Genomic DNA, 14,598 nt, shown 5'->3' on the forward strand with positions numbered 1-14,598 from the left:
AGTAAAGAGCTCTTTATGTTAACGTTGGGTATGTAGTGACACCTTATGAATGAAATTAATTGTATTATGTTACGGACAGTGTTTACAATCATCAGTCATAAAAAAAAAAAAAAAAAAGTCAACAACTGACAGCAGGGCAAGAATACACAAAATTTGAGCCGGAATGAGGTCAGACATAGCTTGGTGTTACCAGAGCCAATCGTTTCACTGCGTGAATACATGGGTCTGGCTACGCTCCGTAAAGATTCATTTCCAGTCGTTACATCCGACTGGGCGTCGACCTCAGGTTCGTTTTGAAACGGTTACCGATCTGCACTGACCACACACGCTCCAAAACTCTACCACCGCTGCAACTACGTTGAGAAGAAAAAAAAATGGACTTCAATTTAACCCCCCTCCCCCCACCGGTCACCGATTGGTCCGCCCTCCAGTGTGGCAAACCGTTCGTCAATACGGACAGTTTCCAGACTATAAGCACAGTGAAGGAAACGGAAGCTGTGAAAAATAGTTTGGCAGAGCCAAGCTAGAGCAACTACACTGACCCACTATCGACTCCTAACGAACAAATTGGTATTACGAAGACACTTTATATTGCACCTTTAACATAAGGAGGGTGTGAACAGCCAGTTTCTCCTTCAGTACCCAGGTAATCACTTCGTTCTATTTTTCAGACTTATCAAAACACAACATGTACCAGTGCAGAGATAAGTTCTTCTCACCGCCGTTCCGTAGTTGTGTTCTCTGAAACACGTGATCATGCGAGAGGTACCACTACCGGGATTTTTTTTACACCGATGTCATGAGTTCCCGTTGTAACAGTTATTGCTGTCACTTTCATAAACACAGTTTTCCCATAACTGACACAAAGAAGCTTCAACCTTAACATGACGACCATAGAAATGCAGGTCACAATTTTTTTTTTTTTTAAATGAACCAGATGTAATGCGATCAGTTAAACCTGTAACTCATGACAAGTAATGGACTGAACAAGTACCACTATAAATAAAGCTCAGGATGAACGTACAGCTGCATTTAAATACCATTTTGGAGCCAAAAAAGGGGAAATATGTAAAGACACTAAATAAATAGAAAGTGATCTCTGGAGCGACACAGCTGGTTCACACTGGTGTAACTTTAACTCTGTGGATTTTGCTCTATTTTTGGCAACGTCTTATTGGTCAGATTATCAACATAGATATTTTTGTATACACTTTGTATCCTTAATTTGCATATTCGCCCTTAAACCTCAACATTCATCAGTAAATCCATCTTCGTGGTTGTCTAAATGAGGAAATACAGTAAAACGTTTTTACCAAGACTCTTGATAAGTTATATTTATACAGTTCCTCTTGACACGTTATGTACATGACAGAAAGCAAATCTTAAAAGTGTTGAAAGTCAAGAATGTTGAAAGAGTATATCCAAAATCACAGGGGAAAAGGCTGTGGAGTTAAACATATTTACATTATAGTTACAACTTTACTGGACTGCTGGCAACAACAAAAAAAGCAATCAAAATAAAGCTTATTGATTGGAGCTAAACTGGGTTTATGGCTGATAAAGAAATGAAGAAGAAAGAAATGAACATTTGGCTCCAGTGTGCGCTGCCTGCTCTCACCTAAGACACATTGGTTGATGATTTTAACCTGCACTGTTTCTCCGTACACCATCTACTGTACACAGTGGGAAGGTTTTTCAATACATTCAATTGATGCCAACACAAGTTTGGTATTTTAAGATATTAATCAATCAACCAATCTTCTAGCCCACCATGACTAATATAGCAAATGCTTCAGTTTGCATGAATAATTAGTATAGACAGGCAATTATTGTGTCTACACAGATTTTCATTACACAGCGATAAACGATTAGCTTAACACAAAGAATAATTCCATCTCTCAAAGCAGTGATTTCACTTCGTCTTGGCTGGGAAATCCCTAACAGCTGCATCTTCATATACAACTAACCGTACTCACATAGTGATGTTGATATTAATCACACTTCTGATTTTTGAAGTGGCCAGGACACAGCTCACAGTTCGGTGCCTGAGATCGGGCAGGGCCAGAGGAGTGTGGGTAAAGTATGATTGCCTGCTCAGGCATGAGGCTCAGGTGAAAACTGCAGAGGAGGTTTGGTCGACAGCATAAAACATGAGAAGTGTGTGTGTGTTGCATCTGACAACGCTCTGTCAGACACACAATCTGAGCCACCCTGAGCTATCAAGTACAACTGACAGGACCAATCTCGAATTATCAAACACCCTGTGCACCCAGCTGGAGCACAATCTCTGCCGTTGATTAGTGCTCTGGCTAAAGGGAGTGAAGAGACACAGTCCTATAATAGTGCAAACGCTGCTGTTGTCTCGAAGGCACACGCCCGTTTCCTGTAATCGGGGCAGAGACAGGATGGAGTGCCTGAATTACAGCCAGTTTCTGAGTGTGGACAGGTTCCTGTCCATCCAGCGCTGGTTCAGCCTGATTGTTTCCAAAGCTTCCTGCACGCTCCTCATCTGAGAGCCGCGCTCCTTCAGACTGAAGAAGAAAGCCTGCACCTGCACGTCACACAAAAACACACCCAAATATTAACCGGATCAGACTTGACACACTTCTGTCCACGACCCTGCACACAGACCCTCAATTACAATGATTTATAAATGTATTGTATTAGGACAAAATGGAAACATACTTGATCAAGGTGTGCCTGTGTGGAGAACTGGGAGGTAGCAGATTTGATGATTGACTGGATGGCAAACGAGCCCACAGGGAACCTACAGTCAAAAAAATAACAACTCTGATGCCGTTTCGTCTTTTAATATAAATAGCTTTCGAATGCGTTCTGTGATAACTTGTATTAAGCTAAAAGGAACCACTTACTTCTCTATGAGGCGGTCCCAGTTCTCTTGTATAAAATCCCAGGCAAACAAATAGCCAGCAAAACCGTTACACACCGTGCTGATGACCAAAGGCAATTCCTGTGTCTGGATATGGTCTCCCTTCAGACCTGTGTTAAGAATCCTGGACAGAGCAAAGTAAGTGTTTGAATGCACTGACAATACAGTCCTCATGATGACTACCAGATTGCATGAAGACATTTGTTGTCAAGTCCTTTAATCATTGTAATATTATGAACAGGTTTCAGAACTTGAGAACAATAAAGAAAAAGACACCAGCTCAACTTAGAGGCTTGACTTCATCCACGGTCTATTTCTCCTGTTTCATTTTTCAGTGCAAAACAGCACACTCAAGGGCAAACAGCTGACAACAAGGTTTGCCTTCATGTTTGGTTTGCTCTGAAGTCACTTTTAATGACAAGAGTTTCTTGGAGATCCCAAGTCCCTGGAATCACCACTCTGAAAGCAAACACCAAGCTTCTGGTCCAGCTTCCTGACTGAATATTTGGTGTGTGCGCTCTTATGATGGCACATTACAGAGATCAGACATTAAAAATATGTTAAATGTGTCATTATATTTGTGGTCTCCCACGTTTTTAAAATCAGTGAGAAGAGAATTAGAAAATCCTCTAGTGTGCACCAGGCATAAGACTCTGTATGCTATGTAAGCAAACATAAACACTTACCAAACTAAACGGCGTGTGTCCTGAGTGGATGCTAGGCCCTGTAGCATTTTTCGCTTCTCCGCATCATAGGTGACATAGTGGTACATGCTGAGTAAAGTCGACCAATCTTCATCTGACTGAGCCGCCACTGTGAATACAACTTGCTGCAAATCACCTGGAATCCTACAGAAATTCAAATAATAGGCAAAAATATTTATTTATATGGTTACAACTGCTCCAGTTTTCTTCCTCCAACTCAGATGCTAATTATCCAGTCAAATGAGTGTCCTTGCACCCTTTCTAGAGATCACTTGTATTTGTAAAACAGATGTTTGGGCTACCTGTTGCCACCATGACCCTAAATAAGAGAAATCAAAATGAAATGTTTTATGAGTTCTTTACGTACCGAAAGGTCCCGTTGGACTCAACATAGGTTTTGAATAGGGACTTCGCTTGTTGAGTGCAGTTTTCTTCTGCTAGACTGCAGGCCGTCTGCAGCAGTGCTGAGCGCAGCTCTTGTTTAGACACACTGTCCTCCTCTTCCCATGTCTGTTTGTTCATCAGGGAACCAAAATGAGCCAGAATATATTTCTGTGAAATGTAAGAAAAAAAAAGAAAAAAAATCATAGAAACATTAGGATACAGAAACTTTACACTCAGTGAGCAGCCCACTCGAATACTTAACCTAACAAATTAAGTTTACAGACTTAGGATACTTGTATCTTACTTGTCCTTGTAAAATAATAACTTGTAGCTAACAAAATTTGACTTCTTAAATAAAACCAAAGTGCATTTTGTGCAATTAAGTTAGTGATTTAAGCAAATCTAAGTAAGGTAGATGTAAGAGGGAGTTTTTCCTTCCCTCTGTTGGAGGTTTTTCTCCCTTAAAGAGGAGGGTTTTTTTCCCCTCCTAACTTATGTGGGAATTGTTGGAATTGTTGGGTTTCTCTGTATAATATTGTAAAGTCTTGCTGTAAGGACTTTAATGTGTTAAGTGCCATGAAATAACCTATGTTGTGATTTGGCGCTATATAAATAAAGTTTAATTGAATTGAATTGAATTGAATTAAGTGATCACTAATGGGAAAATAAGTGGATGGTAAAATTCAAGAACGGCACTTTTTTTTTAATATCGGCAATTTGCTGTAAATTCTTACAGCTTAAACTTGTGAACTGCTTTATGTTACTTTACCAACTCATCAGCACTTTACACAGCACATGTTCACTTTAAGCCACACAGTATGTTGAATGTGTTCGATGGATATGTGACTTACTGTGAACCCACTTTCATAAGTGTGAGGTAAGTACCTTCATGCGGGACACAATATTAGTCTCCTGTCTTTTGTCGAGCAGCCCGTAGATTCGATTGAGCTGTAACAGGGCCTCTGTCACAGGAGAAGTCTCAGTTTCTTTGGACATACACTTCAGCACGTTGAGGACTTGATCGAAAGACACACGTCCTAATCTAATGACAACACAGTACAGTGAAGAAAGGTGGAAGATGTAAGTGTAGTACAATAATTTGAAAATACTCCTCCACTTTTATCAGTGAATACAATTGAAAAAGAGTGTTTAAGTTGTCTTTTATACCTGGAGAGAGCAAAGATGTTATGTATAAGCGATGCACGGTCGTCATTTGTAAGAACACTGATATTTTTGGACAAAGCATCTTTAAGAGCAGCCCAGCCTTCATCTCCGTAGTGGACAATGTAGAAACCTGTGTTTCTGTAGTTCAACTTTAGCCACTTCACACTTTCTGGCAGCTTAAAGGTGCCTGAAAACAAACACAAACGCACGTACACACAAAAAATTATCATTTAACAAAATATCTGAGACTCTAAAACTTAGTATAGAAGATTAATACTTTGTGTTTTACCTGACTTGGTGTTCAGAGTGAACACCTGTCTGCACTCAGGGGCCAAACTACAGCTGTCGTTTACGTATGTCACCGGAATATTCCACAAGCTAAAAAGAGTGCACAATACAGTTGGGGTTGTGGTATTTCTATGATTTGTGTATGTGTGTGTGTGTGTGTGTCTGTTTGTGGTAACGTAACCCACCTTGAAGTATGCGTGGCATTGTCAGTTGTGAGCAGGAAGTGCTCCTGTGTGAGGTTCACCTGGTCTCCCTTGCGGCTTATAGTGACCAATGGGAAGCCTTTCTGTGAAGTCCACGAGCTCATCATCTCTGATATGTTCTGGTGCTGTGTGGAGACCTCGACCTGAGGACAGGAAGAGAAATCCAGTTCATCTGTGCACTCATGCGTTCTCAATACACAGAGATAATTGTGGGAGTTGTCTGAAATGTTGCTGCTACATCATGAAGATTTGTATTAACAACAATTTCTTTAATCCCAACACAAAGAGCATTGATAAAAAAAAAATAATAATAATAAAAAAAAAAAAAAAAATAGGGATAACTTCACAAACATATTTTACACAAGTCAAAGAATCCATCAATTGTGCAAACATTGTGGCAAACATCCAGATGAGTTTGTTTGACTAAGCCGGTGGAAGTTAAGCACCAACAGGGGGGCATCCTTGGCAGCATGAGCACCAGAAGGGAAAGTGATGAATTGGCAGATGACACTTCAACAAAGGGCACTGGGCTCAAACCCTCTTGTATCAGTCTTATGTTCATGTGTGTGTCTGTATGTGCTCTGACCTCCCTTCAGAGGGGATTAAGCCTGAAGATGAACAAGGGATCTAAACAGTATAACATTATCAACGATTGTAAGTCATTTTCTCCCTTTCAAGTTAATAATGCAACTCTGTGATCATCCCTTATGTGATGACGGTAAAACTAGCTAAATGCAGACAATGTCAGGATGAATGTTAGTAGCATAGTTGGCTGTCGAACTGCAGAATGAAGGGTAAAAGTAGCCAAAATTATAAACTGCTGATAAATAGTGTCTATTATGACAGAGACATGCACACAAAAACACAAACACAGACCTGTGTCAGGCTGTTCCAGAGGTCATCCGTGTCTGTATTTGATCCACTGAACTGTTTTAGGTATTGAATGATACCCTTTCTGAACTGTTGATCGCCTGGCAGCGAAGTGTTCAGCATCAGGAGGATGGATGCACCCTGGAGGACAGAGGCACAAAGCATCAGCGGTAAGACCTCAAACAGGACTAACCCGTAGACAACTTGCACAGTACTTATTTTATACAAAAGTGTACCTTTTCGTAGGAGACAGAGTCAAACATCTCTTCGACTTGTTCCGCCGTATTAACCTCTGTAGATACAGCGTGGGAGGAGTTTAGTGCATCTTTGTCTAAGGCTCTGAACCGCACTGCCAGGAATAAATTACCCTGCAAACAAAAAGCACTTACTGAAAAGACGCATAGAGAGGCACACAAATATATCTGCTTCAAAATATGCCAGAAATAATTTGAGCAAAATATTTTAACTTACAATATCCAGCTTGGGTAACACTGTTTGCAGTGACATATACTGCATATAAGTGGCAAAGCCTTCATTGAGCCACAGGTCATTCCACCACCTCATAGTTACCAGGTTTCCAAACCACTGCAACACAACATCAGAGACAGATTAGGACCCTGAACATATTCAATGTCACGGCTCCTTTCACAGACAACCGAGGTGACCAAAACTACCTGATGAGCGAGCTCATGCGCTATGACAGAGGCAACCACTTGTTTTTCCAGAGGAGAGGACTGTTTGCCCACGAGCAGGGTGGTCTCACGAAAAGTGATGAGCCCCCAGTTCTCCATGGCTCCTGCTAGGAAGTCCGGGATGGCTACCAAGTCTGATAAAAGATAGAGGGAGCATATAGCGATGTGTAAAGAGAAGGAGCAAATAAATTGTGTGAGACATGCAGGTGTGTGTGTGTAGTCACCTAGTTTTTTGAGGGGGTAGTCAATTTCAAAGAACTCATTGTAAAACTTCAGTAGTTTGGAGGCCGTGTCCAGAGCATAGTATGTGTGCTCCTTCTTCTCTGGCACAGAGTAGACAGACACCTAAAACAAATAGACACAAATATACAGTACACACACACACCTAGACTGTTTATCAGCAACAACACAACATCACTAAATATTAAAAAAAATGATATTAAGGCAAACAGCCTGAAATGAAAAAGAGAGAGAGAGATCAAAGCTCTTAGACCTACCACGGTTTCTGAAACATTTTTGCTGTTGGAGGTGAAGTTAGCCACGATGAAGGCCAACAGGTAGGTGCTCATGTTGACACTAGTCTTTTCAAACTCATCCTGCACGAGGCCATTGTGGAGAGGTGTGGAGTTAGCCTGAAACACAAAGCATAAGGATGAGTGGTAGTATACTCAAAAAAATACTGTAATCAAAACTGGCATGTTGTGGAATACAGAACTGTGAGCAAATACCAATAGACTCTGCGTTAGCTTAACTGTGCCCAAACTAAAGAGCTGAGAAGCCACAGTGGGAACACAAATGACTCTCAAGGTCCTCAAGAGAGGCAGTGACATAATATACAGATTTATTACTATAATGTTGTGCTGTAGATTGTAGCTAAATAGTGACAAACACAACATTGTTGACATTATGTTGTGGAACAGAAAATGAGGCTGCGCACACTGGACATCAAGTTTATAGACCTGCAATACTAACCTATTAATATGAAATTATTTTATTTTGGATGTCCGTGGTTACTAGCCAGCAGCTGGCATGACATTAAGCCTGTCAATAATCAGCATCTGCTGTAATCTAATGAAGCTCAGCACGCAGACACTGATAGACGCTGTTTCTTCCTTATGAGAAAATATTTTTGGTACGTTCGGAAAGATTTTTTTTAACACTTCAGCCTGTACTATCCCAACATTGAAATTAAATGCAATTCAAAACTAAGGTCTGTTTTATGTTTATGTTTAGTAAGAAATCTCAGATTTAGCCATCAGATACCATCAGCCCTTACAAACGCACACCAAATTATGTCAACCATAAAGACTGATGAAGTCATTAACCAAAGCCAGAAGGATGTTTCACCTGTTGGTACCATTCTGTAGAAAATAATACATTTTTAAAGTACCTTAGGCATGTTGGAAAGAGCCATGTAGTTTGGTTTTCTGATGATTTTAATCAGGAAAGTGGCCTTGAAAGCTGGCTCATCAAAACAAGGGAAGGCCTTCCTGGCAGACAGCGGCTCAAACTGTGTCGCTGCTAGCACCCTAAAGACAAGAGACGGACGTAATCATGTTCAAATAGATAAATGCTGTATAAATTAATAAAACAGTCCAATTTCAACTGTCAACTGTAATTTTTACAGCACTGCTCTTTTAGTGTCTGGTCACAAGTTGAGCACATTCCCCACCTGATATTATAGCACAACAAATTAACCAAGTATACCTTTTATTTCCATCTTTATCAGAGTAAGAGCTGTTGTAAAAACCATCGTAGGTGTGTGAGAGTTTGGCAGAGTAATCCAGGGTCAAAACACAGTGCTGGCCCGCCTTCAGCTCCTCAGAGAACTTAACAGCAAGCTGCTGCTTGGGTTTGAACTCCAGTACAGTCACATCATGGACCTGCCCATCACCGAGCTGGATGAGAGAAAGCATTGTTGAAAAGCAAGCAGATGACATAACCAATCATAGTGGTCAGTTATTTGGTTGATCAGCACGCAGAAATCCTTTCAATCCCACCTTGAAGGTAGCTTTGGTGATGTTGAGATTGGAACCATGCAGGACAATGCACTTTCTATTGTGAAGCACAGCCATGTTGATAACAATTCGGCCGGTGAAGGTCATGTTATCGAGGTCAGGGTTCAGAGTGAGGTCATAGCTGAGAGGACGTATGCTGAGAGGCAGTCGGAGCTGTGCCCATGGAAACAATTCACCATTTGTGGACAGAGGGTAGATTGACTCAATGGGAGTGGTCTTGTTAGGCTTCCGACACCCCGTCTGCAGGAGGAGGGAGCCACAGGAATCAGTGTGGAGGAGAAATAAAAAGGGAAGTTATCTCGCCTACATATTGGCTTAGTGCATAGGAAGAGTGAGTGACGTTAACGCTACACATGATTGCAAACGCTATACATGATTGCAAACGCTATACATGATTGCAAACCGTAACTAACCAGAACTAACTAAATATTTGTCTTACCCTTGTAAAGTTGCATCCAGGTAAGAAGTAGAGTACCATGGTCATAGAGGCTACTATCACCAGGAATAACACGCATACAACCATGGTACGAGCTGAAGGTCGTGAACATGTCCTGAGACCACAGAGAGTTTAGCATTACTTTTGTTAACCAATTTACAAATATGGGGTCAAAGGGAGCAACAGTGTGTATGACAAAGCTGTAGATGGTGGTGTTGCAGGGGACAGAAGCTGTGAAATGTATTTGAAGTAGTTTGACAATAACATTACATTCACCTGATTTCAACATTTGAACAGCCTATGATAATAAATAATTATTTATGGAGCACTACTTTGAAATGTCACAACGCATGCCACACTGGAAAAATATTTATTACACTAAAATACTTTACAGCAACCAAAATGAACCCAGTGTTAGTGCATTACCTCGGTGGAGACTGTCTGCTGAAAGGGGAAGAGGTGGATCTGTGAGCAGAGCTGCGGTTCATGAAAGACATGCCCAGCAGACGAGCTGAAGATTCACAGTCTTCCTCATCCTCGTCCATGTCATTTTCTCCCAGGCCTCGCACAAGCAACCGGGAGCTACAAGGCTCATACGCCACCTCATCTGGGTCAAGAGCAGGAAACGTCTAGAGAGAATGTCCAGTACACTCTGTTATTCTCCAGATGAACTGTGCAATGTTTCCCATATAATGTTAACAACTACATACATTTCCAAGGTAAATTAATTAGCAAAGGGTAAGATGTCATGTGTAAAAACAGTGAGGAGAGTGAGGACAGAGACAGGAATGATGGAAAATAATCAGGGCAGATTAGGGTCTCTCAATAAAAATCCTAATGATAGAAGAGGTTGTTTTTTTACTAGGATGGAGGTTGATGCAGAAAGAACATAAAGAATGCAAAAGGAAATGAAAATTAGGAGAAGGTTTGTTAGGTATCAGAGAATGAGAGATGATAGAAGAAGATGAAGACTGAGGAATGACTTCATGAGCCTGTCTGTGTTGACAGTAGCTTAAACTGAAGCTTTGAAAAGAATGATATTGAGACTATTACAAAAATCAAGATATAGCATTGTCATCCTTTTAAAATGAAGTTCCTTATTACACAAGGTATTCAATTCAGTTTTCAAGATAGATAAATAAATGCAGCTGGCAGCTACAAAATAATTTACAGATCAGTGAAAGATGTACTGAACCGCAAAGAGTTTAAATGAGCATCCCTGGTTACCCATAAATGTCGGCCATTCTTGAATCAAATGATCCTTAAATATATTGCCTCAGTTAGTTCCCATTGTCAGCATACAACGGCGGCATACCGGAAATGCAGCGGAGTCTTTTGCTAAATCCACAACATCAGGTTCCTCTTCAAACATGCTGTTCTCAATCATGTTCCTTGGCAGGTTTGCATGCTCTGCAACACACAGAGGAAGAGAAATCAGACAGATGGTTCCCAAAAAGGGAAATAAGTGACTTTAAAGAATACAAATGAGTTTCTACGATGACACACACACAATCTGTTACACATGCTGGCATATGGGCAGAAGGTTTGGAGTAGGGCTGGACGATATGGTCAAAATTCAAATGTTACAGTGTTTCTAAACTCCAAATCGATGTTGAATACTGAAGTGATGACTATTGGTGCTTTGACTAAATATTGATACAATGAGAATTTTGATAAATAAAACATGGTTATAATGATAAAGTGGGTAAAGGCAAAAAAAAATAGCAAAGCTAGGCAGTCTGGTAAGTTCAGAAAATTACATCACTTCACTGTAATGCATATTTTAAAACCAGGACAAGACCATACTTAACCCATATCATGATTACAATACCCCAAATCTAGGACTATATTGATATAAAATTGATACATTGGCCAGTTTTACTCTGGAGTTTTTCACAATGAGTAGTGGCAAGAAGACACTACTCACCACAAACACTTATTGTTGTCACTGAACATGCAGACAACATAAGTCCACATTTAAAAAGCACTGACTGAGTTTGTGCAATTTCCTGTTGCTACACCTCCGACAAGTGTTTCCTGGTACTTTGACCTAAATAGAACGGCTTCATCGCTCATCAGTACTGGTTTTACTAAATCTGTAAAGACCAAAATCACTCAATGTCTAGGTAAATTATTTAGCTGCAGAAAATTAAACAAGGGAGTCCCTGCAACCTACAAAAACGCAAGAACAATGAATATCCTTCATCCAGCCATGTCACATGCTACTGCAGTTTACAAAAGCCTGCATTTTCTCAAACGAACCTTCCTCTTCAGCATCGTGACAAGAGTTAAGCCTTGTCTGACAGAATTCATGTAATTTTCTGGCAGCCAGACTCTCCCCTCAGAGGCATGTTCACCTTCCTAATTCAATAAGCAAAGTAGTAAAACGCTGTGCAGTGCAAGTCTCCCGTTTTGCCTCACAATCCATTCATACTATTACAGGCTACAGACAATGCATTTTCAGTCTCAGTTGTAGATGGATTTGAGTGAAAAGCACAGAGACAGTAAATCCCTACTGAATGCACACTGTTCACTCAAAGACAATGACAAACAAACAAGGAAGAGCTTTAATTCCCCTAAAAGGAAGTCCACAGCCAAGAAATGTGAGATGTAAATTATTTGGCTCCTTCTCTGTCCAGTAAAGTGTTTCTGCTGTGACTGCATGGATTATCATAGTCTCTCTGTCTGGACCACATTGCTGTGACATGAATGTCTATTAATAAGCTAAGAGCTACGTAGTCTGTAATGTGTGATGTCCAGTTTTCAACAACAAAAAACTAACACCCATGAAAAGGCATTAAACACTAATGATTGTCAGATCTACGTCTTACAACTGCAGAATACCGTTTTGTTTTTATGGTGTTGATATTTCATACGCTTAGATGAGACAGGTGGTGGTCACCAAAAAGCCAGGCGAAGGTTTATGACCAACAAGTCTGTGTGTATACAGCAGTACAACCTGTTATCTGTTGACTGTGTTCTTCCTGTATACTGAAAACATTTATCAGGCCTCCCTTAGTTACAGAACTATACTTAAATATGCAGTATGTGTCTAAGTCTGACTGATATGTTCACTACTTCAGCGGTGAGAACACAAACCGGACACAAGACATAGCTTCAGCAAACCAAGCCAGAGTGCTCTTATTCGTTGCTTCATCACTAAAAGCACAGAGGAAGGAACTTATCTGTGAAGGCTTTCACATCCTTATCTGATCATGTGTCATGAAAATCAAAAAGTCACAAACAAGAACAAACAAAAAAGGAAGTTAGACTGCTGTACTTTGGTTGTAGATCCTTATACAAGGTTATTTCTTCCATCATAACACTTTTGTGGCACACCTAAGGTTTTGTTTTTTTCACAGCACCTAAGCACTATAACTACACTATTAGCCTTGTTTTGTTCATTTCTAAATAAATACTGTAGTAACAATCATCCAAAAAATAGGTGAAAACGCAGGTTTTAAGTCAAATAATTGCCTACCATCCCCCACAGCTACCATTGCAATTAAGCCTTCCCTGAAACTAAAACCCCTGTTGTCCTGTGTGTACCGGCCTTTTTGTTTGTTTTAATAAAGCACTGGAAGCCCTGGGACCATAGCAGAGGTTATAAAGCAGCGGACTCCTGGTAGCCTGAGCTGAGCAGCTCTCCACACCACCACCAAACACAGCCACTAACCAAAACCTGCAGGCTTAAACTGGGCGAGCAGCACGTCTGTGTTTTAACAGGCAACTTCAGTCTGACCAGGACAATACTGTTTCTGTCACGAGTCTCAAGACAGTCAACTGCTTAAGCAATCATAAAATAAAAAAAACATATATATATACAAACAGTCCTTCCTGCTTTGGGCTGAGGAGGAACAAATGTGAATGTTATCATGTCGCTGTAGTACTATCAACAGATACTGAGATAAAGTTAGCTTCAGAGAATCACTCAACTGTAAAAAGAAACAAGTTACTCGTAAAAAATAAATAAATTAATTAATTAATTTAAAAAAACCAGCAGCTCTTTTGTTGTTGTTTTTCTTTCAAAAGCCCATTGCAGCCTTGTCAACATGTGTCCTCGGGTGAATGTCACTCCCAGTCAGTGTCATCGGTACTTATTAGCCGGCCTGCTGCTGTTAGCACGCTGTAAATGTCCCCACCGACCCTTACCTGAACTGTTACCGTCAAATACATCCATTGTAGGATTATCTCCAAGACCTCCTCCTCCTCGCGTCAAAAAAAAAAAAAAAAAAAACCCGAGGGAGCCCCTGCACGTTTGCAAGACGCTGGTAGCCGGGATCAGCCCACCGCGGGCTGGAAACAGCAGCCTGTACCGACGGTAGCTAACTACGTAGTAACTGACTGGAAGATATTCAGTTAGCTCACGTTAGCCGCTTTCCACAACTTTAACGCCCATAACTGTTGTTGTTGTTGTTTTTTTAAATTCGTGAACACGGTGTCTCACAATATTAAGCCTTAAACTAAACTAAAAAAAAAAAAAAAATTGACAGCAAATCTCAGCCTAAATTGCTCGGTAAACTTTAAAAAAAACAAAACACGAGCAGATGACACTTTCCTCCCCTTCCGACCAGTTGTTGACAACCGCCCATCAAATTATAATGCCGACATCTCATTGGATGTTCCAGCTAAGGGGGCGGGGCCGGATCCCATTCCTGCACACACGCTTGTTATATTTGAGGGCAATGTATTGCGTCACATTCACTTCATCGTGGTCAACCACAGGCGTCACATATTTGACCTCAACCCTCATACTACTGAAACATATTCATGTTATTATGTCAACCCCAAAAAAAGGTTAACATGACAAATAGCCCCCCCCAAAAAAAAAATAAAATAAAAAAAATAAAACCACACACTTTTCACTAACTTGTGAGGACATTGCACTGTTTTATATCAATTTCCTGGAGACCAACCTAAACCCTTAGCTTGTCAAGTGTCTACAGTAA

General features: G+C 40.5%; 1 protein-coding gene across 2 annotated transcripts; it reads right to left on the reverse strand.

Annotated features, from left to right (window-relative positions):
• Positions 1-932: 932 nt before the first annotated feature.
• Positions 933-13,880, reverse strand: lnpep (leucyl/cystinyl aminopeptidase). 2 transcript variants are annotated; one of them, XM_069709414.1, is made up of 22 exons: positions 13,802-13,880; positions 10,965-11,059; positions 10,076-10,278; positions 9,653-9,764; positions 9,196-9,453; positions 8,903-9,093; positions 8,586-8,724; positions 7,693-7,827; positions 7,420-7,540; positions 7,178-7,329; positions 6,975-7,088; positions 6,740-6,871; positions 6,510-6,644; positions 5,616-5,776; positions 5,432-5,520; positions 5,146-5,329; positions 4,864-5,020; positions 3,962-4,146; positions 3,577-3,738; positions 2,874-3,014; positions 2,686-2,767; positions 933-2,551 (listed from the first exon to the last, which is right to left on the reverse strand). In XM_069709414.1, the coding sequence occupies exons 1-22, from the start codon at positions 13,827-13,829 to the stop codon at positions 2,420-2,422; spliced, it is 3,108 nt and encodes a 1,035-aa protein (XP_069565515.1). In that variant the 5' UTR covers positions 13,830-13,880; the 3' UTR covers positions 933-2,419. The 2 variants fall into 2 exon arrangements, with proteins under 2 accessions (XP_069565515.1, XP_069565514.1); XM_069709413.1 differs by having other exon boundaries at positions 7,178-7,540.
• Positions 13,881-14,598: the final 718 nt, after the last annotated feature.

The sequence above is a fragment of the Brachyistius frenatus genome, unplaced genomic scaffold (assembly GCF_029030835.1).
Source record: "Brachyistius frenatus isolate BFR_SWC_R1_liver_20210118 unplaced genomic scaffold, ASM2903083v1 Contig_83, whole genome shotgun sequence".
Taxonomy (NCBI): Eukaryota; Metazoa; Chordata; class Actinopteri; family Embiotocidae; genus Brachyistius; species Brachyistius frenatus.

Excerpts from the sequence above, each read along its gene's own strand:
- lnpep (XM_069709413.1), bottom strand. The coding sequence starts at position 13,829 with ATGGATGTATTTGACGGTAACAGTTCAG. Across the intron at positions 5,521-5,615 it reads AATGCCACGCATACTTCAAG|CTTGTGGAATATTCCGGTGA; the intron begins GTGGGTTACGTT and ends CACTCTTTTTAG. Across the intron at positions 4,147-4,863 it reads ATATTGTGTCCCGCATGAAG|AAATATATTCTGGCTCATTT; the intron begins GTACTTACCTCA and ends TACATTTCACAG.